General features: G+C 44.7%; 4 protein-coding genes across 7 annotated transcripts; 2 read left to right on the top strand and 2 right to left on the bottom strand.

Moving 5' to 3' along the window:
* The first annotated feature begins 4857 nt into the window (after positions 1-4857).
* Positions 4858-11083, top strand: LOC132457374 (kazrin-like). The gene is made up of 7 exons (XM_060051662.1): positions 4858-5223; positions 5478-5596; positions 6038-6269; positions 6690-6791; positions 8457-8623; positions 9412-9553; positions 10093-11083. The coding sequence occupies exons 1-7, from the start codon at positions 5122-5124 to the stop codon at positions 10249-10251; spliced, it is 1023 nt and encodes a 340-aa protein (XP_059907645.1). The 5' UTR covers positions 4858-5121; the 3' UTR covers positions 10252-11083.
* Positions 11084-12670: 1587 nt separating this feature from the next.
* On the top strand, positions 12671-17529 carry tmem51a (transmembrane protein 51a). Of its 3 annotated transcripts, none has more exons than XM_060051593.1 (3): positions 12671-12905; positions 14541-15023; positions 15487-17529. In XM_060051593.1, exons 2-3 carry the CDS (start codon positions 14542-14544, stop codon positions 15905-15907), a joined length of 903 nt encoding a protein of 300 aa, XP_059907576.1. In that variant the 5' UTR covers positions 12671-12905; position 14541; the 3' UTR covers positions 15908-17529. The 3 variants fall into 3 exon arrangements, with proteins under 3 accessions (XP_059907576.1, XP_059907568.1, XP_059907558.1); XM_060051585.1 differs by having other exon boundaries at positions 12680-12905; positions 14536-15023; XM_060051575.1 differs by lacking the exon at positions 12671-12905 and adding an exon at positions 12912-13080 and having other exon boundaries at positions 14536-15023.
* Positions 16717-22793, bottom strand: LOC132457346 (chymotrypsin-like elastase family member 2A). 2 transcript variants are annotated; one of them, XM_060051605.1, is made up of 8 exons: positions 22633-22793; positions 22276-22367; positions 21829-21926; positions 20711-20836; positions 20026-20162; positions 19136-19281; positions 18116-18268; positions 16717-17959 (listed from the first exon to the last, which is right to left on the bottom strand). In XM_060051605.1, the coding sequence occupies exons 1-8, from the start codon at positions 22673-22675 to the stop codon at positions 17939-17941; spliced, it is 816 nt and encodes a 271-aa protein (XP_059907588.1). In that variant the 5' UTR covers positions 22676-22793; the 3' UTR covers positions 16717-17938. The 2 variants fall into 2 exon arrangements, with proteins under 2 accessions (XP_059907588.1, XP_059907597.1); XM_060051614.1 differs by having other exon boundaries at positions 16717-17956.
* Positions 22794-23300: 507 nt separating this feature from the next.
* On the bottom strand, positions 23301-26721 carry LOC132457358 (chymotrypsin-C-like). The gene is made up of 8 exons (XM_060051627.1): positions 26566-26721; positions 26126-26214; positions 25796-25893; positions 25265-25387; positions 24856-24992; positions 24173-24318; positions 23703-23855; positions 23301-23382 (listed from the first exon to the last, which is right to left on the bottom strand). Exons 1-8 carry the CDS (start codon positions 26603-26605, stop codon positions 23365-23367), a joined length of 804 nt encoding a protein of 267 aa, XP_059907610.1. The 5' UTR covers positions 26606-26721; the 3' UTR covers positions 23301-23364.

Genomic DNA, 26721 nt, shown 5'->3' with positions numbered 1-26721 from the left:
CTCTTTGTCTCCTGAATGCCTTTTTGTTCATTTGTTTGACCTCCCCCGTTTTTAACCCCTCCTGCCCCCACCCCCCACCTTAACTTAAAACCCCTCCCTGTGTTTTTAATTGTCCCGCTCGGTGCATCTCCCCCCTCCTATGAGATCAGTGTCCTGTAGGCCACAATGCAGACTCCTGAATAATGAAAGAACAATTATTATAACTATAACAATAATAATATTAATAATACAATTATTAATAATAATTCAAAAAGACAATAATGTTCAACATAGTAATAACATAACATCATGAAGATGATAATTATGAAAATAATATGAATAATAATAATTCGGCTGTACGAGGATCCTGAGTCGGCCCTGCAGACACCAGCTACTCTGTTTGCTCTAAATCGTGTTTCAAAATATACTATACTTTACAAAATATACTATAACAATCTCACGGCAACGACAAGTCGAACAGGACATGTCGCAATTCCCAACAGGATGTCTTCACCTGGGTTGCGCAAGCGTATGTAATGCATGTGAGCCATTCTTTTGAGCTGCCTAAGTGATTGGATTACGTCATCATTCACTTAGAAGCAAATATGCTGACGGTTAGCCTTTATTCCATGGTATATACTATATGCAGCAGTTGAGGTGATCATAGAGATACATCGTAGCCAGGTTGAATTATGGTTGAGCAGAGATAAACTCATTTAAATAAGTTGGCATGAAAATGCGATTGGCTACCAAACCAAAATTAAACCATAAAGAAATCAATTTATGTATACAAGTATCTACCAATTCTGCACGATCTTGTCATCGTTCACTTTAAATAAAGTGTGACAAATATGTTTTAAAAGACAATGTTTAATGGATACTTTAGTAGCCTAGCTTCTGGCATCGCTCTCGTAAGTACATCAATTAACAAGTCAATTCATGAATAATGCCCAGAAAGACGCGTTATTAATAGTGCCAAAGGTTAACAGTGTTTGCCTTATACCACACTGGCTGACTGTCGAGCCGTAGGAGTCTGCATTCTGTCCCCGGGAAGCCTCTCTAGCCCTGGTATTGAACTAACAGCGTGTCTGTCTCACCTGGAGCCCCACAGATGAACCAGCCAGTGGCTGTATCTCTCCCCCCGTGTAGCAGCTTACCAGGAAGGAACGGGTTAGGAAACAAAGCTTGTTGAAGACTTATTGATGTGGGGATGTACCACCCAGAGGCTTCCTCAGAATGAGGAAGTGGTGAGATGACGTTAGTGAGGCATTTGGTCATCAACCATAAGTGAGACAGATGGTGTTAACTGCAGATAGCAGCCCGACTTAGATAGCCCTCCACCGGTTAAAACACACATCCGTTTAGCACTGCTGTGTTTTTTCAAACCAAAATCCCCTTCCCCCCCCAACCCCAGCCACCCCCGTCCGCTTCGTATTATTTTACCGACAAATACTTTACTTTTTTGTAAATGAGATAACCTGACAGATTAAAAGCTATTATAATGAAAGAGTTTTATTTAAAAGTCTCCAGACGCGGAGAAGGTCCGAGCCGGAGGTCCTGAGATGTTTAGACGTTGGTTAGAGCCAGGGGAACCGTTGAAGGCATGACAACGACAACATTATGTTCTGCAGAATTTAATGAGGAAAAAAAAAGTATTTTAAAATAAAATAAAAAAGAAACACCTTTACATTGGAATGTGCCTGTCCTCTCTTTCCCATGTTGACGTCTGTGTTTGTTTGTTTGTTTGTTTGTTTGTTTGTTTGTGTGTTATGCCGTGTCTCTGGTTCTATCTCCTCCTCTCACACTCGGAGGCTGCCATTTTAACACCTTCTACCGTGGCAGCTTCTCTCCCTCCAGCCTGCCCACCCAGAGAAACGCATCCCAAAAGGCTCCAAAATGGCTTCCTCTTCCATCCTCTCTTATTTTAAACCAAGCAAAAAGAGCAAATTTAAATTCTATGGATAAAAAATGTGGAGTTGAAAAGGAAGCCATCTTAAGAGCTTGTATGTCAACAACACACACCCAAATAACCTCTGCCTGGACTTGATCCCTAACCTGCGATACTGACCCCTACTGCCCTTTGGCCTCCTCCTCCTCCTGACCATCGGGGCGCTGAACACAGACATGTGACCAAAGAGCAAGCATTTTCATTGGTGCAAGGCTCATTGTCAAACTAGAAGGCACCCAATCGGTTGCAAGTTGGACAAATACTTTAGTGGAGGTGACTTGGTCATGCCTGTTTGTAAACTGTGTTTCCAGACTCCTTATAACACTCAGTAACACCTTCAAACACACTTAATCCAGAGTTCTTCTTCAAGTTGAGTGATCATGAAACTATACTGCTATATTTTAAGTCTACTCACCTAAAGGACATATGCTTACATTGAAGGTTTGATTTGATCAAGCTTGCAACCAATGTAATACCTGCAGTCACAAATCAATACTCCTATATTATTTTACCCCACTATAAGAGCTTTAAGAAAACAAAGCATTTCTCAAACCTGCTCTTACTGATTATTTTACCACAACTATCCAATTATCCAAAAACAATTACAATGCATTCAAAACCGCCCAGACGCAGTTTGCAACCAAAACAAACATGCACAATAAAAAATATATTCCTTTGATGAATAAACAATTAAAAAATGATCCATTGGGATTAGGTCCAAATTGCACATTTTATGTGCCAAACACTTGCTTACATTGTTAACTACAAGGGCACGCATAATTGTGAGATTTAGGTGTTTGTCCTAACTACTTCATCATTCTCTACAGCAGGGTTTCATAAATGTTTTCATCTTGGCACCCAATTTAATTTTTTTTCGTGTTGTGGGACCAACCGAAAAACTCTGAGCACACCAGAATTTAGGATCCTTTCATTAAACGAAGTAGGTCCATATTATACCACGTAGAGCTCTCTCTCTCTCGTCCACGCTCTCTGTCTCTCTCTATCTCATCTTTTCTCTGATCCTCTCTGTCTCTTTCACTCTTTTTCTCTCTCTCTCTCTCTCGCTCTCTCTTTATCTGTCTCTGTCTGTCTGTCACTCTCTCTCTCTCTCCCTCTCATCCTTTCTCTCTCCGGTCCTCTCTCTATCGCTCGCTCTCTCTCTCTCTCTCTCTCTCTCTCTCTCTCTCTCTCTCTCTGATCCTCTCTCTCTGTCTCTTTCACTCTTTCTCTCTGACTCTTATCCTCTCTGTCTCTTTCTCTCTTTCACTCACTCTCTCTCTATCTGTCTCTCTCTCCGTCTCTCGCTCTATGTCTCTCTCTGTCTCTCTGTCTCTCTCTCTCTCCCCCCCCTCTCTCTTTGGCTTAATGTGGACCACTCAAACATGAACAATGAACAGCTCTTTGGACAGTGGGTGAAATAAATGTGTTACACATGGCAGAGATGAGTAGAGTGGGCAAGAATGTTGTTGCTAATGCCATGAGCGAGATCTGTTGTCGCTGCTGGATTGAAACCAGAATGATTTAAATTATATGGTATTGGATAAGCATATTGGAGAGAGTAGCCTCCATCTGAGAGTCAGAAAGTAGATATATTGTATATAGCAGAGTGTTGTTTTTCTTCTTATTTCTTTGGGGGATCTTGGCTCAACCGTCCAAGACAAAGGCTAAAAAATGAGGGAAAAGAAAAACAATACCAACGGTTATAAACAAAATCTATTCAGACTAGCATGGCAAAAACAAAATCACACCCAACAAATCTGTGAAAGAACAAAGACTGGTTTAAAACACCTGTTAGGCAGACCCATAGCAATAACACAAGGTTGCCTTATCCATTCTCCAAGCTCCAAACGCTCCAAACAAAGTGGATGCAATTAGGGGGATTCTTTAAAAGGTTCTCAGGCGTTCACTGCCTTAATAGATGGCTCCGTTAGCAGCACAATAGAGTTGATATTCACAATGCTGAACCTGGGACTATCAAAACATCATTGTTGTGGTGCGGAAGCATAAACAATGTGCGTCCACACTGGGGGAAACGTGAGACAGGAAGAATCTGGGCCACTACAGTACTACTGCGGGTCATCACTTTGAAGACGGGAGGGAATTATCAGTCGTAAAAGTAATTAGAAACCACGGTATAAACACACACACACACACACACACACACACACACACTACAGTGTCAAGAACTCCCCTCGCTAAACTGAGTGGAGTCTATTTCTATGTAATATTGCTGCTACTGCTACTAATAAAACTGAGAAATAAATACTACAACTACTAATATCGAATGCAATGATAATAGTTATTTATAATAGTAAATAAAAAATACAGTTGGGCATTGAACTATAAACCAGAAAAAAACATCTTGAACCCCAAACAAGCATGCCTGTTAAAGTTTAGGTTGATGGTCTTAGCTTGTTGTCATAAAGCCAAATAGCTAACATGCTAGCAGGCCTATCCTATTATTTCTGAAATGCAGCACTTCAATGGGACACAAGGTCTGTGTGTGTGCCATTGGATTCATTTGAATGTGGTTTTCTAATCTACCTTAAAGGCACCCAGTGCAACTTTCGAGGCTTAAAAATAAACATTCAATTTCTAGTCTTTTTTACACGTAGTAAGTTTCAATAACTCCATACCATTACATACCGACATTTAAGCAGCAAAGATGAGACGTCGTTGTGTGGTGAGAACTGATACAAAATCGATAACAACAACAATGCCGCCATTTTCTTTATTTTTTGTAACCTACAATAAATAAAGCAGGCTTCCAGTCAATGGAAAAATGGCTTCTCCCCACCGGCGATTGTTGTTGTTTACGATTTTCTATCAGTTCTCACCACACAACGACGTCTCATCTTTGCTCCTTGAATGTCGATATGTAATGGTATGGAGTTATTGAAACTTACTACGTGTAAAAAAGACTAGAAATTGAATGTTTATTTTTCATTGAATGTTTACATAAAGTTGCACTGGGTGCCTTTAATCGACTTTTGTCCACCTGCTACACCTTCTACTACCGAATCCACCTTCACACACCGAAACCACAACACCCCACCTACCTTCCCCTCTGCTCGTCCAATCACACAGACTCCGACAGTCTCTCCAGCCCCACCCGCCTCAGTCTGAGCCTATCAGACGGCTCGGAGGACCAGCTGGACCGCCTCCAGCAGGTGGAGCTAGTCAGGACCACGCCCATGTCTCAGTGGAGGGCGGGCACTGTGCAGGCCTGGCTGGAGGTTGTCATGGCAATGCCCATGTACATCCGCACATGCTCAGAGAATGTCAAAAGTGGCAAGGTAACGATGCTCATTTTAATGATTTTGTGTGTTTGTGTGTGTTCTGCTAGTTAAATCGTTAAATTAAATAACAGGAAACCACTTTAACAAACAGGTATACATTTAATTACATTTCTATTTTATGACATTTTATTTAAAATAATTGTGTAATTTATGCTGGCTGCATTGAGCGGCCTTTTCAAATCAAACAATATGACTGACGCTGAAACTCAAGCGGCCAGGGATTTGACGGTGGTGGCCTGGGCGATGTACAGGTGCTGCTGGGGCTGACGGATGAAGACCTGGAGATGGGGCTGGGGGTCGGCAGCTCCATGCACCGCAGGAAGCTCCGTCTGGCCATCGAGGATTACAGAGACGCGGAGAGCGGCAGAGGGTAACGGGAGGGGGGAAGCGGCGGAGAGAGAGAGTGCGAGTACGAGTGAGCGAGAAACTTGGACTGGAGCCCTCGTCTCGGACTCCTTTACTGATGTAGGGTTGGGAGGACGGAGTGTTGGCGCCCTCTGCTGGTTTGCAATAATGGCATGGCGATCTGAAGGCTAGACCTCATACTTAAACAGTAGCCTAGATCTTACTACACTTCCTCTTTTTAACGTATCTCTGTAATATGTAACGTTACTTAATGTAACAATAACATAAAATAATATGTTTATTGATCCCAGACAGGTTAATAAAGTGTCCCAGCACAATGTGCAGGGACAGTAATACGAAAAAATAAAACGAATTAAACAAAAAAGCGATTTAAAAAGAAATCATTTTAACTGCAATGACCCTTATTGTACAGCAACAGTAAACCGTGTGTCCCTCTTCCTCATAGGCTGTCCAAGGCGGCTGAGCTCGACCACCACTGGGTGGCCAAAGCATGGCTCAGTGACGTGGGCCTACCTCAGTACTCGCAGGCCTTCCAGGGCCACCTGGTGGACGGCCGCGTGCTCAACTCCCTGACGCGCCGGGACCTGGAACGCTACCTCAACGTCTCGAAGAAGTTCCACCAGGTCAGCCTGCTGCTGGGCATCGAGCTGCTGCACGGACTTGGCTTCGACAAAGAGGTGGGTGAGGGTGGAGGAGAGATAGCATAGCGGACACGCAACCGCTAGAGTAGCATAGTAGTCCAAACATATTATTTTCTTGTTTATTCAAATGTCTGCGAGGCTTTTGTGTTTTTTGTGTGTGTTTGTAAGGGTTATTTTTTTTTTATGTGTCTGTCTGTCTGTCTGTCTGTCTGTCTGTCTGTCTGTCTGTCTGTCTGTCTGTCTGTCTGTCTGTCTGTCTGTCTGTCTGTCTGTCTGTGTGTGTGTGTGTGTGTGTGTGTGTGTGTGTGTGTGTGTGTGTGTGTGTGTGTGTGTGTGTGTGTGTGTGTGTGTGTGTGTGTGTGTGTGTGTGTGTGTGTGTGTGTGTGTGTGTGTGTGTGTGTGGCATGTTAGCATGTTAACGTCTATCCCAACCTCTGTCTCCTCCCCCCTGTCCAGGCTCTGCAGGCGCGCCGCATGCAGTGCGAGCACCAGAGCGTGGACCCCCTGGTGTGGACATCCCACCGCATCATGCGCTGGATACGGGAGATCGACCTCAAGGTGGGCGGGGCAAAGGATGAGAATAGGCTAACATCGCACCGTCAAACATGGTCTGTTTTTTTTTCTACCTTTGTGCATTTAAAACACACTTTTAATTATTATTAGTTATCTATAAAAACGAACACACTTCTATCCAAAAGGATCTTACTATAGAGTGCAACAGTGTGGTTCCGGAAGTAAAAATCCCATCCATTTCTCCATAGAGGTTTTGATTAAAACCCATAATGTCTTAATAATCCAGAGTATACCCAACCGTTATATTGTGAAACTATGGTATACGCTCCTGTAGAAGCCTCCTGTAGAAGCCACAGAGCTGTTCAACAAGGGGGTGGTCACTGCACTACCATGATGTATATTCTTTGCATGGGTGGGCTCCTGTGGGAATCGAACCCTTAACCCTGGCAGCGTTTTTACATCATGCTCTACCACTGGAGCTAGGCAGCAGCACGTGTGGTCGTACATTCCGCTTCTAAGAGTACACTAAACAGGAAACAGCTTCCTCGAGTGAGGTAGAAGACTCAGTATATTATAACTGTGTATTCTCTACGCCACTCCCTGGGTGCGTGGAAAATAGAGCAGTTGGTAATGTAATCCTAAATCCTGGGCTTGCTGTTTACAAAGCTCTTTGTTTGCTCATGACGGTAATGTAATATGAATATCCTGAGCTAACAACGTTGTCGCATCGCTTCCAAAACACATTAGCATTATGTCAGCACGGAAGGTTTGATGGAGATAACGTGTGGTTGTCCTCACTCACACTGTTTCGCTTTCTTTGTTTATTTTGCTTTCAAATCCTAAAGAGGTAATGATTTAAATGCTGCACGGTTATCATTGGTCATTGACAATAGGTCTCAGGGAATCTCATCTACACAAAAGCACGGTGGTGGGTGTTTGACTTCTATCCGGAAGGTAGGCCTACTGGGTTTGGTCCCTGCTTGCCCTGCTGTAGGAATCTGTAAGATGCCTAACCCCTGCCTGATCCTTGACGGCCCATTTTCTTACCACCAGGTTTGGTATTGATTATTTATTACAAGCCACCCAGTTGTATTAAGGATTGATTGACTTCTTAGTCTACCCAGTGAACTGTCTTCAACCTGAGAGACTGGAAGGCTGATCTATGATGATGATGCCATTTCATTTCTTATCAAAGGGTCGCTTCCAATTCAACTGTGCTGATAGTCCTGGTCGTTTTTAAAGAACTTTTTAGACCTTAAAGTGATTTGCAAGGCAGTACATTTCGCTACGGCAGGCGCCGTGTGGTTTTCTGCTGCTCACTATGGTAACAGATTCCATCAGCAGCCCCGCCCACAGAACCCTGATTCCACGAGTGGCAGGGCTGTAACCAGGCAAACACAACATCACATTTACATTTACGCTTTCATCCAAAGCGACTTGCATACATTTGTCATAAAAAAGTGAAACAATATGTCGCTGTCGTGACAGTAATGATGTTCATAGAGCAAAGTGTAAAGCACTAACAACCGCTAGGTTAACCCATTCCCCGTATACAATAAAGATAGCTAGGATAAGATGCTACACAACTAAGTACTTAGTCACACCTGGTTGTAAAACAGGGCCTCTTAAATGTGCGGTACCTGAATTCACTGTCAGTCACTTTGGATAAAGACCTCTGAGTTATATAAGAGGCGTTCTTTTGACCTCCAGGAGTATGCCGACGCCCTCCAGAACAGCGGCGTCCACGGGGCCGTGTTGGTCCTCGACCCCACCTTTAACACGGACGCCATGGCAACGGCGTTGGGCATCCATAGCAACAAGCACATGATTCGCCGCCACCTCGTGGAAGAGATGCAGAGCCTGGTTGGCCCAGTCAGGTGAGAGAGAGAGAGAGAGAGAGAGAGAGAAAGAGAGAGAGGGAGAGAGAGAGAGAGAGAGAGAGAGAGAGAGAGAGAGAGAGAGAGGATTAATAATTTAATAATAATTAATAATTTTTCATTATTAAGGTGATGAGGATGTGTGACAGAGCGTGATTTTAACAGTCTACCTGGTACAACTGAGAGAGGAAACCGAGAGCAAAGGAAAGAGTGCATTATCCCGAGTGACAGGGAGAGAGAAAATATAAGGGAGATGGACGTTATTTTAAGACAGTTACAATAACGGCTTGTTATTTTTTATATCACGATGACGGCATGTGCAAAGGGGGATGTTATGGCTTTAGTTTATCCATATGATGTTATCTGCTGCGACTGCATGGCAGAACAATCTATTTCTGGAAGATAAACAATCTCCTATTCCTTCTACAAGCACAGACACAAACACAGGATAAACAAAGCAAGTGTCTCTTTGTGTTTATTTGTGTCTGAGTCTCCTAATTGAAGCTTGCCGATATCTAGAAAGTCTATATATATATAAATATGAAAAGTTTTCTGAAATGTTTTTAAGCAGAATTTGACACAATGTGAAACCGCAAACGGCAAACCATTTACCTCTCTTCTCTCCATTCATGTCTATTCCTCTCTGTGTTTATTTCGCTCCGATCACTCTCTCATTCACTCTCACTCCATTTTGTACCTCTCTCTCTCTCTCTCTCTCTCTCTCTCTCTCTCTCTCTCTCTCTCTCTCTCTCTCTCTCTCTCTCTCTGACTCTCTCTCTCTCTCCCAGGGCGAGTGGCCTCCAGGACTATGAGAGGCAGAATACGGGGACACCCCCCTCGGCGCGAAGGCAGAGCTCCCTGGGCCGCCCGCCAAGCTCGTCCGGGCGCCACGCCGACGACGAAGGCTCTCTGAGGAGGAGGGCGGTCAAGGTGGGGGCGGCCATCTTTTATAACAGCTGCCTCTAAATAGCTAGACTCCTTGGGCCTTGAGTGGAGGTCAATACTTGTCTGTTGGTTGTCGTGACCTTCGTTGTCATGCAACATAATCGAACTTAAAGGTGACATATTACACCACCAGGTGTGAGTGTGATTAGCCGTTACAAGCCGTTTTAAAAATCTGCCGCTTCTGACATCACAAGTGGGCGTGTCCACATAGATGTGCGCTGGATAGATCAGTCTGCCAGCCTACCCGGTGGACTTTAGCAAACGTTGCTCATCTATCCCTCATACATCTAGGTGGACACGCCCACTTGTGATGTCTGAAGAGGCAGATTTTCTGAAAAAGTGGCTCGTAACGGCTAATCCCACTCACACCTGACGGTATAATATGTCACCTTTAACGTATTAAAGGCGTCTTCCATTTTGCCTCGCATTCTTTGAGGGCGCCCAAGTATACATATGGTTTAACAATTTGACGGAAATTAAAATTATAGTTGGTTAAAGTCATCTCACTCTCTCCTTACTTTCAGCCCCCTACAGGGTTCAGCCCAAAAGCCCGCAATGGGAGGGACTTCAGTTGCCATGGCAGCTATGGCTCGTTGCCGCGGGAGGCTTGCGACGAGACTCCGCCCAGATCCGAGGGGAGTCCAATCCGCGGCTACACCACGATTGAGGTCACCAACGTATGAGATCATGGGAGCGGTGGAGCGTAACCACCTGCTCATCGCTCTGAGATTTTAATCAGGAACAATTCCAGCCTCGCCTGCCCAGTCGGACAATAGATGCAGACTTTTCTGGATATGAACTGTTTCCTAGCGGACTGAATGCACTTTTTAAAACGCAACTTTTTGAATTAAATTTTTTTTTTTGTTATCAGTTTTGTAGCGTCTGAAAATGTTTAATGGCTCATTTTGGCAGGCTGTTTTGGCTTTTAGGAGCATTGATTTCCTGGCTTCAGGCCTATGTCTAGCTAAAGAAGGACTTATTTTTGTATTTTACGTGTAAATGTTTCCTTGCTGAATGGGAAGTGGCGGGGCAATGTGTTTTTGTGGAGTGACTCTTCTTTATTAGCATAAACTGCCACATCATTGTTTACAATGAAATCTGTACAGGACACTGACATTGCTCGCTGACTAACCAGTAAAAAAAGACTTGAGAAAATAGATTTTATAACATTTGCTTTGCTAGTACTTTTTCAGTAACTGACGTCTGTAATGCCTTGTGAATAAAGAAAACACTGAACAAAACAAATGAAAAGAAAAGAAACTGTGAATTTTACAAGATGATCAAGTTGCCCGGTGGTTTTGTTTTTAACGTTTTGACAGTGGTGTCCAAACAATTACTGGATTATTTCTTCAGAATCTTTTCTAATTGTAAACATAAAAAATATCATCAGAACATAATCATGATGCCAGCCATCTGACACTTTAAACATAAAAATATTTGTATAGCTATAAGATGTATCAAGACAATAACAACTTCCTTTTACCTGTAAGGAAATAAAGGTTATCTATCAGATAACGGTGCACTGTTTCACATTTTATCCACTGTGTGTGTGTGTGTGTGTGTGTGTGTGTGTGTGTGTGTGTGTGTGTGTGTGTGTGTGTGTGTGTGTGTGTGTGTGTGTGTGTGTGTGTGTGTGTGTGTGTGTGTGTGTGTGCGTGTGTGTGTGTGTGTGTGTGACCGAACTATTGGAAGAGACTAGACTAATTGTAATTTTATAACTGTTGGGAAACAGGAGCTATATAAACACTGTCTGCACATGACTGAGCCCTGGGTATGTTGAACCTTGAGTAAGCGATTCGCCGAACCTTCATATACCCACCCACTCACCCCCTCCAAACACAGTCTCACACACACGCACACTTACACACACATGGTAACAGCTGAAGATATGTAGCATCCTCCTCTTTGTCTTCTTCCTCATATTCACCAATTCCCGACAGTAACTAAATAATGATGCATGTCTTTAAAGTAAGCCTCTAACTAAGTCCCCTCTACCTGGTTTCCCTGCTCCCTGTTGGCAATGGCCAAGCCCATTTCAACTCTCCACACTCACACCCATAGTCTAGGAAAACCGAGCAAATCATTGCTGGCTTTGACTTTGTGCCCTTGTAAATCAGGTGCTATCTGCGTCTTGGAAAGGCATGAGCCACGCAAAGGTGTGCTAGCACGAAGCGTAATAGCGACTTCCCTGGAAAGTAAAGGCATTTAATTATTGGTATCCTTAATCAGTAGCCCACTGTTACTATCATTCAGATTGCATTAGCGTACGTGCTATAAAACTGTCTAATTGACGTCGGTAGTGACATCCATTCTAACTGGGGCACAAGCCTCATAAAGGTCCCTCTGACCTTTACGTAAGCAGGATATCTGTGACATTATTCTGCAATATCCTGTGTGGGGGAAAAAGGGGGGGAGGGGAATCCCACAGAATGAGACCAATTACTTCCTTCTTTTCTAGTTCACATCACATTAAGGGGGAAGCACTGTAATCAAACTGGCCTTCATCAAGTAACCTTTTAAGTCTGGACAAAGTATCAAGTGGTGGAAATTCCCTAGGTCCACGATATTAACCGCCCCACAGGCCACCATTTAAAACGAAGAGGGGTTTTCAAGTAGCCATCTAGAGAACAAAGCAATACACCATCAATTTCACCTGAGTTTGTGTGTTTGGGCAGTTTTCAAGTTTCAATTAGTGTTTAAAAAGAGAGTTTAAAGGAAAATTGGGTTGAAATTAGGTAGGCCTATTTTTAGGACCTACCGGCTCCATTGGTCCACAAGAAGAGAGACATGGCTGTGGGCTATTAGGCTAGGCCTCTGTCCAAATCCAAATTCTTTGATAGGTCCATGGTCCAAATACACCTTTCAAACATTGATCACCAATACATTTCTGCGACCAATGTCCCATCAAACGTCTTTATTTTTCATCACTGCATTAGGATGAGAATATTGTTTAGACATTAATTCATTAAGCGGGAATGAGGACTTTAAGGGTTGGTCGATGGCTGAACAAGAATAATGTATTGGTCATAGTTTGGCTAATCATTGATGGTCAACGTTTTGGCGCCATCAGTGGTTCCGTGACCGCCCGGCGCCCAGGGGCCGGGCATGTCATCGTGAATGGGCATCTTCTGCAGCGCCGTCAGCGAAGGGTTAAAAGCTAAACTAGCTACCGCCCCCCTCCTCAGGCCATCCGAAGGAAAGTTCCTGGTTCGAACGTCTCAGAATATAGGTGTGCTTATTTTCCCCTCTGGGACAGCTCCAAAAGAAACGGAAACTTTGAGAGAGGAACCGCTACGTCTGCAAGCGAGCCCCAGCATGTTTTAACTGCGATTCCAAGGTAATTAGGATGTGATGTTCTACCACATAGGCTACAGGCTGATCACAGAAAGGCTTCATTTTGTGAGCATCACGATTAAAGTTGCGATCCCACCAGTTGAAGATTTTCGATTCAGTTTGTATTGATTGTATGTGTACACAGACTCTATGGATGGTAAATGTTAATTAAAGTAACAGTAAGTACATCTCCTTTTCAGCAACATTATATTCGCTTTTTGAGATAACCACCTACTGAGAATAGCCTAACTTGGATGCCATTGGATCGGGCACACACATGTTTTGTGCGATTGTGAGGTCTTGGTATAAAGTTGACTTTTCTACCACTTTTGAATATGGCAATTGACCCGGCGGACAGTAACACTAACTAGTCAGCGAATAGTTGGCGTATCGTGATGGTCGATTCACGTCCAACAATGTGTTGCTTATAGTCTATATTGAGTTTTTTCTAACAGCATAGAAAAAGTAGGGAGGAATAGTTGTAGTCGTTTGAGGCGGTGGTGGGGTTCGGTATGAATGTTCATACCAAATGTTAACACATGGATCCTTGAGTAAACATCACTAGCTCTTATTGTGGCAAAGCATATGTGGCTATCTGTCATGAGGAAGGCGGTGTTTAGGATTCATTCCGCGCATTCTTTGGGCAACGCGAGTGTTCGAGAAGCTGGCTGTGACTTCTCGTTGTCGAGGAAGAAATGTAAAAACGCCAGGCGCTTACACAGGTCTGAACGTGCACATGCAATCATGCATTGACTGCTTATCAAGAGCCACTTGGTTTGCCACATCCCCGATCCAAACGGACTCTGTTGATTCATAATGTTACAGAACGAAACTCCGAGTCCTCCTTTCAATGCTTCAGGCCAACGTTAACTCAACTAGAAACAGTGCACAACGGCTCTTTATAATACATTTAAAGAAATACAGGGCGTGTTCATTATTTATGTTGTGTTTTTATAACAGCACGTCTTTCCTAAGACAAACAAAAAAGGAAAGACCTTTAAATTAATAAAATAGGCCAAATATTTCTAATGACTGAAGCAAACGGTTCCCGTTTGTTTTACCAAGTAGGATAAATGTTTATGCTAAAAGACCAAGCCGCTTTCTTATGTAACTTGTTCAGGTTTACACCTCGTACAAGTCTGCTGGCAATTCCAAAAAGAACCCTTGAAGGAGTGTCAGTGGTGGTTTTTCTAGAACAAAAACAGAAATGACCCCATGGACCCCAGCCACCCCTCCTTCGACAATAATCTAAGAGCTCTGTGGACCCCCACAGGAAAGATATAAAGTGAAACATTCATGAAATTAAGGAACTGAGAAAGATTATAAAATACAGACACTCAATGATACATTTCTCTACACACTTTCGAGCTAGCAATAATTCATGTGTACGTCGCACATTGACAAAAAGTATCTGCTGATTCTGTATTGCTTTCCTGTTTTATCTTTTATCTTTGACCTGACTCCTCACATGTCTCCCTCACCCTTGGTGTGTGTGTGTGTGTGTGTGTGTGTGTGTGTGTGTGTGTGTGTGTGTGTGTGTGTGTGTGTGTGTGTGTGTGTGTGTGTGTGTGTGTGTGTGTGTGTGTGTGTGTGTGTGTGTGTGTGTGTGTGTGTGTGTGTGTGTGTCACCGCAGAGCAGAATGCGGGCCAGTAACAACGGGGCCCAAAGCCCTCCGTCGAACACGAGGACCACTACCCCCTCGACCACAAATGCCATCATCAACACCCACCAGCACCACAACAACAACAACAACAACAACAGCAGCAGCAGCGGCAGCAGGAGTGCGGCGGGCAGCAACACAGAGAACTCGGGGTCCCAGTATGCCATGTGTGCCCTGGGGGTGGGCCTGGTGGCGCTGGGCATCGTCATGATCGTCTGGAGCGTGGTGCCCGCCGACGGAGGTGGAGATGGAGGTGACGGTGGGAGACTGGACAACCGCAACAAGGTGTCGTCGGTGGCGTTCGTGCTGGTGGGCTCGGGGGTGGTCATGCTGCTGCTGTCCCTGTGCCTGGGGGTCCGCAACAAGCAGCGGGAGCAGCGGGGGCTCCGAGACGCCGAGGCGGGCAGGCAGGCGGGCAGGCAGGCGGGCGCGGCCGGCGGCCCGCGGGAAGACGCTGAAACGTGAGTCGTGTGTTATTTATGTCTGCGGGGCAAATAGGGGGAATGGTAGACGTTCTGGTGTGTTGGGTATTTCTCAATGCCTCTGGTTGGTTGAGCTGTGACTCAACGTGCAGTTCACTAGCTATAACTACATTGTGGAGGTTACTGCGAAAGATTTCAACTTAATGTAATTACAAAAAAATCGGGCAGTGTCGTCTATTGTTGCCAGACTGTTTGACTTACAACCGAAAGGTTCTGTGTTCGTACCCCCTGTCTGAACACTGTCTAAGGCTTAGATAGTTAAGCTTATATTCTAAGGCTTAGATGCTGATCCCTTGTGGCTCATCATCAAAGACATAAAGATAAAGGTGTCAAAGCATGTCAAACTCCGAATGTTCCCCCGGGCTGTGTGTGCGTCTCCACTCTCGATCGTCTGTTTTATTTGACCAAAGCATTAATTGACGTTTCCATGACAACCCTGAAGGGCGGAGGAGCACGCCCGGCGGTTCGCCGTGCCCAGCTACGAAGAGGTGGTGGGCAGTGGCCAGTACCCCATCCGCCAGAGCAATCACCGCCAGAGCACCACCCAGCTGCCCTCCTACGAGGACCTGGTGGACCGGGCGGACGGCTTACAGTTTGAGAACGAGGTCACGGACGGCGTGGGCGTCGCCGGGGGAGACCCCGCCTCGACAACCGCCGCCGCCGCCGCCACCCCCACCGAGGGCGTGGCGCCCAACCGCAGAGCCGGGAAGGCCGCGCGGAAACTCCTCAACAACAAGATCCGCAGGATTAAGTCTGAGAAGCTTCACTTGAAGGACGTGGACGGCGGCCAGCCGCCGGCGCGGTTCAGCATCGAGCCGCTGACGCCTCCGCCGCAGTACGAGGACAAGGTGCCGCCCATTTAGCGGCGTGCGTCGAGAGGGGTCCGACACACCCCGGACCATGTGTGTGGAGGGGGGGGAGATCCCCTGCAAAGGCCCCTTTTGGAGGAACACCTGGGCCATGTTACGATGCAGTGACGGAATACAAGTCCGTCTGGCCGTGTCCGAAACTTCACCGTCCGATCGCGGCCTTAAGAGCCCTGATGAAGTGAGGGCGTGGAATGGTATATTTTTGGACACTTCGGGATCCAATGGATTAATCCCACAGCCCCTGTCTTCATGCAGAAGGTTAACAGCCAAATACTGTTGTTTTCTATACCCACGTGTGGTTCACACTCTCCTAAAGCCTGGAGTTATTCCTATATGTTTGTGCGTGTACTCACTACTTTGGCCTTAGTGGCGTTTCCTTAGTAGAGTAGAGTAGTAGTGAAGGAGTTGGTGCTGAATCAAGAACTCATTATTCATTTCACCTTTTTAATATGGGAAGCAGAACTACAAGAGGCATGGTAATATAAATACATTAAATAATGAATGAATGAATAAATAAATACATCAATTATGGATATTAGTATTTCACATGGGAACTTGCGGTTGGACCCATAAGGGGGAGAGAGAGACTGCCTTTTGTATTGCTGAACCACGTTCCACTCGGAGTTGTGAGGCAGGCTGGAAGTAAGCCAGGGCCTGGCGAAAAGTCGGAAGGCCGTCCCGTCGTCATGGGGAAGGGGGCGGGGCCACAAAGAAGGCACTGTTGTCTCGGCTCTTGTCTCATGCTGTTTCCCTCTTCAAGATGAGCAATGAAATCCTTTCCTTTTTTTTTTTTTTGCAGCGAGCAGCTGTATCAGGGATCATGGGCTTTATCTCGCTCCCTCTCCCTCACCCCACCACATTCCCAAGCCGGCTTGAGTCACAGAGTGGTTTGTTTTATCCCCAGCATGCTAGGAGTGAATGAGGGCCGGCCAGGAAGAGTCATGCTCCCCCGGGGAGAATTCAAGCTAACACTATCACATTCATGGCGGCCTATAGTCCTAGTGAACAGCCAAGAGAGTCAGTCCGAGTTGTGTGCTGTTATATGGAATGAATAAGTTGTCTGTGAGTCACGCCGATAGTTCTCAGGTGTGTTCTTTTGTGGAACAATGGGGACTTTCTCCTAATCCCCATTGGATGGGGGGTTTCCTAGTTTGGGTGGAAATTCACTGCCTGTGATGCATTGCATTGTCCTTGTGAATTATTTTGTGTGGTCAAAAGTGACCAAACAGGTTTTTAAGAACCATACCGGCAATACTTTTTTTTTTTTTTTTGTCAAACCTGAATCAGTTTTTTATCCAGTTCGATTGGTCTGTGTACCTCATTTTCAAGGAGACAGATGTGAACACTTTTATAATAATTTTGTACCAAGTAGAATGATTAAATATTGTTTCTCTGCAGCCAAAATGTATCCATTGTTTAAATTAATACTTGTGTTAACATGTAAAGTGTCTCCATGTATCGTCCATTTTGAGGGGACTTCCCTCATGTTTCTAAAAATGATGTGAGAATAGATTTGTATGGAAAGGAATTCTCAGTAGTTGAAGGTTATGTGTTTAAAAAAGTAAGCATCGGATTTTTTTTTTTGTCCATAAATTAAATACTTCTAAATAATCCAATACGTTTCTTGTGTTAAACACTTGTATCCAAGCAGAGGAATATTTGTAATAATCCTTACGCATTAAAACAATGCAGCTTTCTGAAATGTTAATAACTTTAACATTCAACCCCTCCGTTTTGTTAATGTGTACTGTGTCTTCATAAGTCATGAGGTTTACTTATTTATAGTAAATGTGCAGTGTCTCTCTATTGCACACATATTTCCCCAGAGCCAAGCGGAAGCCATGCAACAAAAACAAAAAGGACAACTGAGTATTTCCTTCCCTCCAAAACAACATTAGTCCTCCCATTCATTTATTGGTAAAGTAATTAAGTTCAAGCAATCGGATTTCTCGTGGGAATGAAGAACTCAAGGCGGCTGGCTCCTTTGCGCTGCAGTCTTGCGGTCGACCTGGTCGATTAGCTTATTCAGTGGCTGCTCACCACCTGCTGGAGGAAATACAATTACCAGCACTTCCTGTCAAAGAAAAAGCCCCATTCTTTGTTTGGACATGGGCGGGGTTGCATTGTGCACTAGCTTGCCGGAACCATATGTTTGTAGGTATGTAGGTATGTATGTATACAATAACACAAGTGGTGTCTTACTGCGTTTATCCAGCTAATGTAGGAGCTGACTTTGGTGAAGACGGTTGGCTTTTGGAGGACATTGCAGCCTGTACCAGAGCCGAAGCTCACCGCTCCATGGACGTCCCAGGATCCATCGGGGTTCTGGCAGTTCAGGGGACCCCCAGAGTCTCCCTACAGGGTACACACACATGGTGAGGGGAAGGTGAGGCCTTCGCGGGAGGTCCTTCTAGACGGCCGGGGGGATGTCATACGGGAGCTTGGGTTTCTCCTGTAATTTGATGTTCTTCTATGAGGAGGCACGAGACGGCATCTGGGAGGCTGTGATGTGATCACTGGTTGTGATGGTGAGAGTTCATGGCTCGGTTCTTACTTTCTGAATTGGCTCAGGCCCTGACGGTTTTATAGTTAATTTATATGGTTTATTTTTGTGTCTGCCCTAACATAGTGTAACAATTACATTATTTTCCATATTTATAAAAGGATGTCTTAAACAAGTCAAGCTCAAATGTTGGAAACTCATCTGCCGAATGTTTTTTTAAACTGATGCATCTACGAACAACCTCGATGCCAACCGTGTTCCATTTTTCCCGTTCCCCAGGGGTTGTTTTGAAGAAAGAGTGTCTGCTGAACCTGCTGTTCAGATCGGAGGGCACACTTAAGTCGTAGTTATCATATCAGCTAGTCTCTGTGAGGGTTCCACCATCAGACAGTGTACCTTCATTCTGCTCCTCATAATAGCTTGCTATCATAGTACCCCTGCTATTACAGTAGGTTCACAGAACACAAATTGCTTGAGGCAACAAAAAAAAAATGGCAGCAATGTTATCAGAGTAGCAAGAGATGGCTGACCCCGTTTTACTATTTACTTTACGTTATTGGGCAGGGCTCAGGTGTCTTGCTCAAGGGCATCTATACAGAATCCTCCTTCCCTATCCACTATTCTATTAATCCGACCCAACCCTTTACACCTGTACACAAAGCATCTCCTGCCGCGTGAACACGTTACTGTGGCGGACGCCTATGTGGCCGTAAGCTCACGTTGCAGCCCGCCTTGATGCCGTCTCCCCCAGCGCAGACCATCTTGGTGGTGGCCAGGACGCTCCACCAGTCGGCCTGGGAGCAGGTGGCGTGGCCCACCACGGGGAGCAGGGCCTGCTGGAGGACGTCGGCCGGGGGGCCGCTGGCTGGGAGGAGAAGGAGGGAGGAGGGGGAGAAGGGGGAGAAAACCATTTAGCAGGGGAAGCACCCGTCTGTCTCATTATTCCAAACCCTGAGTTTGTGTCTTGCTTCATTTTTTCCCCCTTGATGGATAATGTAAGCACCGGCCGTAGCAGGCTGTCTGACCTCGCCATCACAATGGGGGGGGGTCTCTTCATTCCAGACATTCTAGTTTTGAATCGGTGCCGGCTAAACTTAGCCTGCACAACAGCCGGGTTCATCCCGCTTGCAGTGAACCTACTTTACACGTTGGATACTAGTTACACACTATGATGTCTCTGAATGGTACTGTGTTTGCTTCAACACCCATATTTAACTTTTCTACTCTATTCCATTTACCTCTACTGTACTCCATACTACCCCATTTTGTTTTTTACCCTGTTTCATTCTGCTATACTCTGGTCTATGCTATTCTGCCAAATTACATACAGCTTTATTCCGTGCTACCGGATTCTACTCTGGTCTGCCCTATCCTACTCTACCCTACCGTATTCTACCTTATCCTTCTCTATTCTACTGTACCTTATTCTACCCTACCGTACCCTACTCTATTCTACCCTGCTCTACTCTACTCTACCTAGCTCTACCCTACTCTACTCTACTCTGCCATACTCTACCTCACCTACCTTGACTCTACCCTACTATATTTGACCCTATTCTACTTAACCTGCTCTACTATACTCTGTATCTAGAAACCTGAGGGTGCTCACTGGAGAGTCGTCCCCAGCCGCTGACGTAGCAGGGAGTGCCATGCGGCAGGTCCACGTCGGGGTCGGGCAGGCAGGCGGCCATGACGGTTTCGGAGAAGGAGACGGGGGAGGACAGCTTGATCAGGGCGATGTCATTACTGTGAGAGAAGAACATTAACATAAACTGCCAAATATGGTCGTGTATTTCCCATTGGGAAATACACGAAAGAGAGCAGAAGAATCCTAAAGAGTAATTTATTCTTCTTTGAACGTTGCGAGGTTGCTTTGTGGCGGCAGGGACACAATGAGCGTCATTTATACTGTGTTATTTCAGCCATTTTTTAAATTTGGATTTATTTATACAGGCTAATTTATTCAGCATATTTTATCTTTGACTACTTTTTGCTTTCAATGCTTTAGTGTTTTGAATAAAAACACAATTTCCCATTGAGCAGCTGCTTTCAAAGCCCCAATTAGGGTGCATATGGCTTAGGGCCGGTTAGGGGTAAGGCTTCTTGCTCAAGGGTGCCTACAGATAGATCCTGACATCGGGGCTTGAACCCAGAACCTTTGGGCAGGGAGCCAAACACCCTAAGCACTTGACGGTCCCGTTTTGAAACTATCAAGACCTTGCCTTGATCCTACTGCCAGTATTTAAATGAGGCGCGGGAGGTCAATGTAAGGTGGGTGCTGAGGCAACGCTTACCGACTCAGCAAGGTGTTGTAGTCGTCGTGGGAGACGATCTTGGCTGCCCCCACCGTGAGGGAGCCCTCCTCATCCGCCACACTCAGACTGTGCTTCCCTAGCTGGACTCTGTAGCTGTAACGAACACTGCAAGACGGGACACGAGTGGTGGGAAGAAACAGTGTTAATCATCTCTCTCTGTCTCGCCGTTTCCATGTTCTCACAAACCCTTTCTAAGTGTGTGTGTGTGTGTGTGTGTGTGTGTGTGTGTGTGTGTGTGTGTGTGTGTGTGTGTGTCTCTCTCTCTGTGTGTCTCTCACGGTCTCTGTCTCTCTCTGTCTCTGTCTCTCTCTCACTTTCTCTGTCTCTCTCTCACGGTCTCTGTCTCTCTCACGGTCTCTGTCTCTCTCTCACAGTCTCAGTCTCTCTCTCAGGGTCTCTGTCTCTCTCTCACAGTCTCAGTCTCTCTCTCTTGGTCTCTGTCTCTCTCTCAGGGTCTCTGTCTCTCTCTCTCTCACAGTCTCAGTCTCTCTCTCTTGGTCTCTGTCTCTCTCTCAGGGTCTCTGTCTCTCTCTCACAGTCTCAGTCTCTCTCTCAGGGTCTCTGTCCCTCTCTCTCTCCTTTTCTCACTAACTCTATCTTCGCCTCTTTCTCTCCCCCCCCCCCCGCCTTTGTGTTTTATTTGTTTCAACTTGTACAGGACACAGATGAGTGTAAGTTTATTGTGAGGAACACAATGCATGACGATGAACGTTTATTCTTCCCATAAATACCAAAACATACATTGACAAACACAATGTTGTTAATCCCAAAAGTTAGAAACAAAGGCTTATGGGTGAATCATTCATTTGCAAAACTGCTTATATATATTTTTGATCTAAAAAAAACAAGGACAAGTTGTGGTTTAGTTATAATTACTAAGCTGGTCATTTAATATATACTGTGCATTATTATAATATGTCTTAATAATGGACAACAGCAATCAACTCTATGCTAACCCATTGGACCATGCGGTGCTCACAGAAGCGTTGTTAGAAGAATTTCGTTTTGAGGAAACAATCCTTTCTTTATATGTCTTTATTTCAGTTATAAAATGTGTAACAGAATATTGTTGATGAGTTGTCTTCTACGGTACCTACTTGACGCAGTGAGCTGCGGTGAGCACCCAGTCAGCGGAGATCAGAGAGCCTCCACAGACGTGACTCCAGCGCCCACTTCTGTCCGACTGGAGAGAGACCTGAGAGAGGATGAGGATAAACCATGGCCCTCACTTCACAGGAGCCAAAACAGCTCGGATCACGTCCGCACATTTCGGTTAAGCTAAAAGTATGGCAAGTTTCCTCTTGGAATTTAAAGCTGCCATTGTCAGAAAAAGCATCAATATTTTGATTACGATAAACATCGTTATGATACGATATCGAACTATTTAACTCAATATTTATTTATTGATGATTTACCACAGAAATGGAACGAAAGGAAACACTCAATTGTATTGTCTCAACGAGGCATATCCGCTGTAGCTCGATACATATTTAGTTGTGATTTATGTTGTGTGTACGTGCGTATAATAACGACCATAGCGCTACCTGCCAGGGCCAGCTGTGGGGCAGCGCTTCCTGTCCCGCCACCACCCTATTGACCACTGGGGGGAAGGCGGGCCGACCACAGCCGTAGGCCGCTAGGGAACAGATAGTGACATGCAGTTCACATAACTTTTGAGTTAGTTTTGTTGACTAAACCATGCAATACAACACAAAATTTAGAATTAAATTAAAAGAGGGACAATAGGACAGTCATTCAAATGATTTGACTTCATCTTTCAAATGATTGACATTTGTATTCTATTTAATTGATAGGTCCTACGATAGCTAAAATACTAACATAATTGATAATATAAAAATAACATCCATAGGCCTACATAGAAACAAATGTTTATGTCCTACCGTTGGCAAAAAGCGCAGTGAAGACCATAAACAGGATCATCATGATTGAAGGTCCAAAAGTAGCATTCAAATTGAACCTGTGCCTTCTAGATATAGACCCCAGCTCTGGGAAAACAGCATGTGGTGTACTGTTTTCTGTGTGGTGGAGAGTTGTCTTATCAATATTCTCTATAAGTTTTAAAGGGTTTTTCCATGTTCTTTTAGAAAGGCATTGGTTGATCGGTTGGTCAGCGACGCGTTCTGATTCAATGTCATGTTTCTAATTTGGTAATTTATTTGTTTGACTTAGTTAAAAACCTTCTCTGTTTGCATGTTAAGAGTTTCAAACATATTTCATATTTTTTTTTTAAAGGCAATCTTACAGAATGGAGTCTGAGGATACATATTGTACATTTGAACACCTACGGATGAATTATTGGGTTTGTTTAACATTTTATCTACTTAGAAGATACCGGTATTCAGAAAATAATGAAATCATTTTTTTTTCATTTCACACTGAAGGGATCTGTTGCTTCTGTATAGTTTCCATGCAGATGTTGTCTGGTACTCTAGCTCAAATGTTGGATCATGTCGGGTGTGCTTTCAGCCTGACTGGTCCACAATTTGACTTCCAGGTATAGACTACAAGTGACCAAATCCCAACACAATGAACAACAGAGGCAAAGACAGGGTCAATACTTTATTTATTCCGGATTTAATGTGATGACTCAGGTCAGAGAATCGCTGTTCTTGTTAATAGGCCACCATTTTCTGTGGAAGATACAGAGAAAGCATTGTTAGGTCATTATACTTTTTTTATTCAGTGTTTCATAAGACAGGCACAAACACATTGTTAGTTAATTGGACTAATGTCTCTATAGCATACTTTCCACTCGGGCCACCCATATGTAAGAATGGGAGCAAAGTAAAAGTAAGTAAGTGTCGATGTATGGTATATCTGCTACTTTAGTTTAGACAATATAACATTATATTCAGTTTATATTATTTGGAGAGGCATATCAACCTTACAAGGGCTTGTCAACCCATAGATGGCAGCAAAGTAGTCCTTAAGGCAAGGCCGCAGAACTTACAGAGCTGATCCAGTCCACGTAGGAGCTGACTTGGGTGAACACGGTGGGCTTCTTGGGGTAGTTGCAGCTGAGTCCCAGGCCGAAGCTCACGATACCGTGGACCTCCCAAGCGCCGTCAACGTTCTGGCAGTTCAGGGGTCCGCCAGAGTCTCCCTGAACAACATCACCATGCACATGTTTTCACATACACAAGAAGGCATGCTAGCTTACAGTTAATTCTTTCTGGTTACCGGAGCTACCCTGCACTATTGCTTGCTCCCACATCGATATCAGATGCCAATAGTTTCATTTTAAAGATTTGCAGAAGCTACAAATTATATATTTACATTTATCGATTCATGGCTCCGTCCAGAGGTGAGTCTCTTTTCATTTCATGTCACCTTTTTCACAGTGTGTACTTTGACATGGCGCCGTCTTCTTTCTCGTTAAGTAAGTAAGAGATACTTTGCTCATGTTCCCCGTAGACTCACGTTGCATCCAGACACGACGCCATCTCCTCCAGCGCAGACCATGGTGTCCCTCACCATGAATCCCCACCAGTCGGGCTTGGTGCAGGTGGCGTGGTCGACCACGGGCAGCAGGGCCTGCTGCAGGTTTTCAGCGATGGGACCCCCAGCTGTGAGGAGAGCCCAACCAGGAGGACGTCAGTATACCTCAGGAGGTAAGAGGTGATCAAACTAAAGGGGACGGCAATAGCTCCCTCTTCCATGAACCATGGGTAGTTTGGACTGATAGTAGACTGTATTTTAAGTGAGGTCAAAGTATGCTGTCCTTGTGTGCACCCACATTCTTATGCTTTCCACAGAGATTACGTTTTGTCCTTGGATTCTGATTGGCTATCTAAATTACCTGTGTGAGGAATATTTTCTGATATTTTGAAGCCATTTGTACCGTATACAGTCGGTGGTTAATTAAAACACATCGCTAGTAAAACCTTCCCTGCTAGTAAAACCTTCACTTGATCGTTAACCTAACCACAACACAACAACAACCTCCACGACCCCGACCTAGGCTGACACTGTAGCCTAATTGTGCGTTAGCTTCTCCAGCCATTGGCTATCTGGTTGTCCTTGGTTGGACAACTAGATTGCCATTGGCTCATTGGATACTAGTGGAGACCCAATGAAAAGAAGGGGTGTGTCTGTGCGCTCACTGGAGAGGCGTCCCCAGCCAGTGACGTAGCAAGGAGTGTCTTGGGCAAGCAGGAAGCCGGCGTTGGGGATGCAAGCGGCCATGACGGTGTCAGTGAACGTCACAGGGGCCTCCAGCTTGATCAGGGCGATGTCGTTTCTACGGAGATCACAGAGAAACACTGCCACTCACTTGACCGTGGTAAAATATAGGGACCCTTTAACCTCATCAATAATTAATATTCACCGTCTCTGTCCTTTTTAAGTGTGTTTCCCCTTGTCTGTTTTATAAGTTTTAACCTAGTTCTTCTACTGGTGTGCTATTTTGTCCAGGAAGCCTTAGAAAAATATATTTAATCTAGGGGGACTTCCTGGTTAATAAAAGGTGAAATAAAGTGAATAAATAAATAGATGAAATATGAATTCCTTTACTGGATGAAGAGCATGCTCCACTTCTCATGGACGATGATGGAGGCGGGGGCCATGAAGACGGCCTTCTCCTCGGCTTGCACTAGGTTGTGCTTCCCCAGGGCCACCCTGTACTGCTTGTCCTTGCTGGAGGCACACAGGAGCAAAGGCTTGGTAAAGGAAAACAAAAGCTTTCATCAAAAAACGACATTTGAAAACACGGTTCCAATGTGTTCATTGGTGATACGGGGTGAAACCTGTTCCAATCGGCTTACAAAATGTGAAAGACCGAAACAAAATCCTACATGTAAACAAGAAATATACAATTTCCAAGGGAACACAAGTGTTTACTTTTAACTCTATTATATTTCATCACAGAGTAATATTGCCCTCTACAGTGAGCCAGCTAAATCCACATATCCATTGGACATTGAGGTTGTGCTTGAGAGCAACTTCCATGAAGTTTGCTCAAATCACCTGGGTGCTGCCACTGGAACCTGGTAGGCTCTACCTGTGTACTAGTGTGAGGTGTCTCTTGTTTCCACGACGACCCACCTGATGCAATGAGCAGCTGTCAGCACCCACTGGTCTGAGATCAGGGTGCCTCCACAGGTGTGTCTCCACTCCCCCTCCCGGTTGTACTGCAGAGAGACCTAACACACAAAACCATAGCCCTGGTGAACGTCGGTAAACGTTTAGAAATACAAGCTTTACCAAACACTAAGTGATACCCTCATTGAAATAAATATATTATTTTATAATTATACTTAAATGAATAATTATAAAAAAATAAATACTTTATAAAACAAAATATGTAAAAAAATGAATTATTATTCTGAGTCTACTACTCAGATGATGTGTGGTGGATACTGTGTGCTCCTGTACCTGCCAGGGCCAGCTGTTAGGCCTGACGTCCTCCCCACCGACCACCCGGGTCACAATGGGGGAGAAGGTGGGCAGCCCGCACCCATAGGCTGGGAGGACAGACAGACGCACCGATCAGAACACGGATAGATAGGTAGACGGACAGACACACGGACAGACAGAACACAAATAGATCGGTAGACGTACAGACAGACAGACAACCAGACAGATGGAGAGAGATACAGACAAAAATATGGATAAATACATAGAATAACAGTAATGTTGTTATTTTAAAAAGTAATAATATGTACTGTATTTCTAGATCTTTAAATAACCTCCTGTGTCTAAATTGATCGTTGATCCTCATAAGGAGGACATTTCTTAAACACAGGACTAGAGGAATGCACTAGCAGCGTTTTGTAGCGTTTCCATTTGGGAATGAGTAAATAATATGGCCTTACCACCAGCGACTAGGACAGCAAGGAGCACAAACTTCAACATGTCTGCGGCTAAACAACTTCCATCGCAGCCGTTGCAATATTTATACCCTTCTCAAGGTCTGCTTAAAAGCCAACAGTGGGTCAAAATACAGGGTGGAGTCAAGCAGGCGAACTGAA

The sequence above is a fragment of the Gadus macrocephalus genome, chromosome 1, assembly GCF_031168955.1.
Source record: "Gadus macrocephalus chromosome 1, ASM3116895v1".
In the NCBI taxonomy this organism is placed as follows: Eukaryota; Metazoa; Chordata; class Actinopteri; order Gadiformes; family Gadidae; genus Gadus; species Gadus macrocephalus.
The sequence above is the reverse complement of the archived record's forward strand: the minus strand, read 5'-3'. Positions and strand labels throughout refer to the sequence as shown.

Bases quoted from the DNA above. Each gene is read 5' to 3' on its own strand.
- LOC132457374 (XM_060051662.1), top strand. From the start codon at position 5,122: ATGTCTCAGTGGAGGGCGGGCACTGTGCAGGCCTGGCTGGAGGTTGTC. The intron at 6,792-8,456 runs GTGGGCGGGGCA...TTTGACCTCCAG, and splicing joins TACGGGAGATCGACCTCAAG to GAGTATGCCGACGCCCTCCA. The intron at 8,624-9,411 runs GTGAGAGAGAGA...TCTCTCTCCCAG, and splicing joins AGCCTGGTTGGCCCAGTCAG to GGCGAGTGGCCTCCAGGACT.
- tmem51a (XM_060051575.1), top strand. The intron at 15,024-15,486 runs GTGAGTCGTGTG...ACAACCCTGAAG, and splicing joins CCGCGGGAAGACGCTGAAAC to GGCGGAGGAGCACGCCCGGC.
- LOC132457346 (XM_060051605.1), bottom strand. From the start codon at position 22,675: ATGATGATCCTGTTTATGGTCTTCACTGCGCTTTTTGCCAACG. The intron at 22,368-22,632 runs GTAGGACATAAA...TCTGTTCCCTAG, and splicing joins CACTGCGCTTTTTGCCAACG to CGGCCTACGGCTGTGGTCGG. The intron at 21,927-22,275 runs GTAGCGCTATGG...ATCCTCTCTCAG, and splicing joins CCCACAGCTGGCCCTGGCAG to GTCTCTCTCCAGTCGGACAG.
- LOC132457358 (XM_060051627.1), bottom strand. From the start codon at position 26,605: ATGTTGAAGTTTGTGCTCCTTGCTGTCCTAGTCGCTGGTG. The intron at 25,894-26,125 runs GTACAGGAGCAC...TTTGTGTGTTAG, and splicing joins CTAACAGCTGGCCCTGGCAG to GTCTCTCTGCAGTACAACCG. The intron at 24,319-24,855 runs GTGAGCGCACAG...CTCTCCTCACAG, and splicing joins TGGCTGGGGACGCCTCTCCA to CTGGGGGTCCCATCGCTGAA.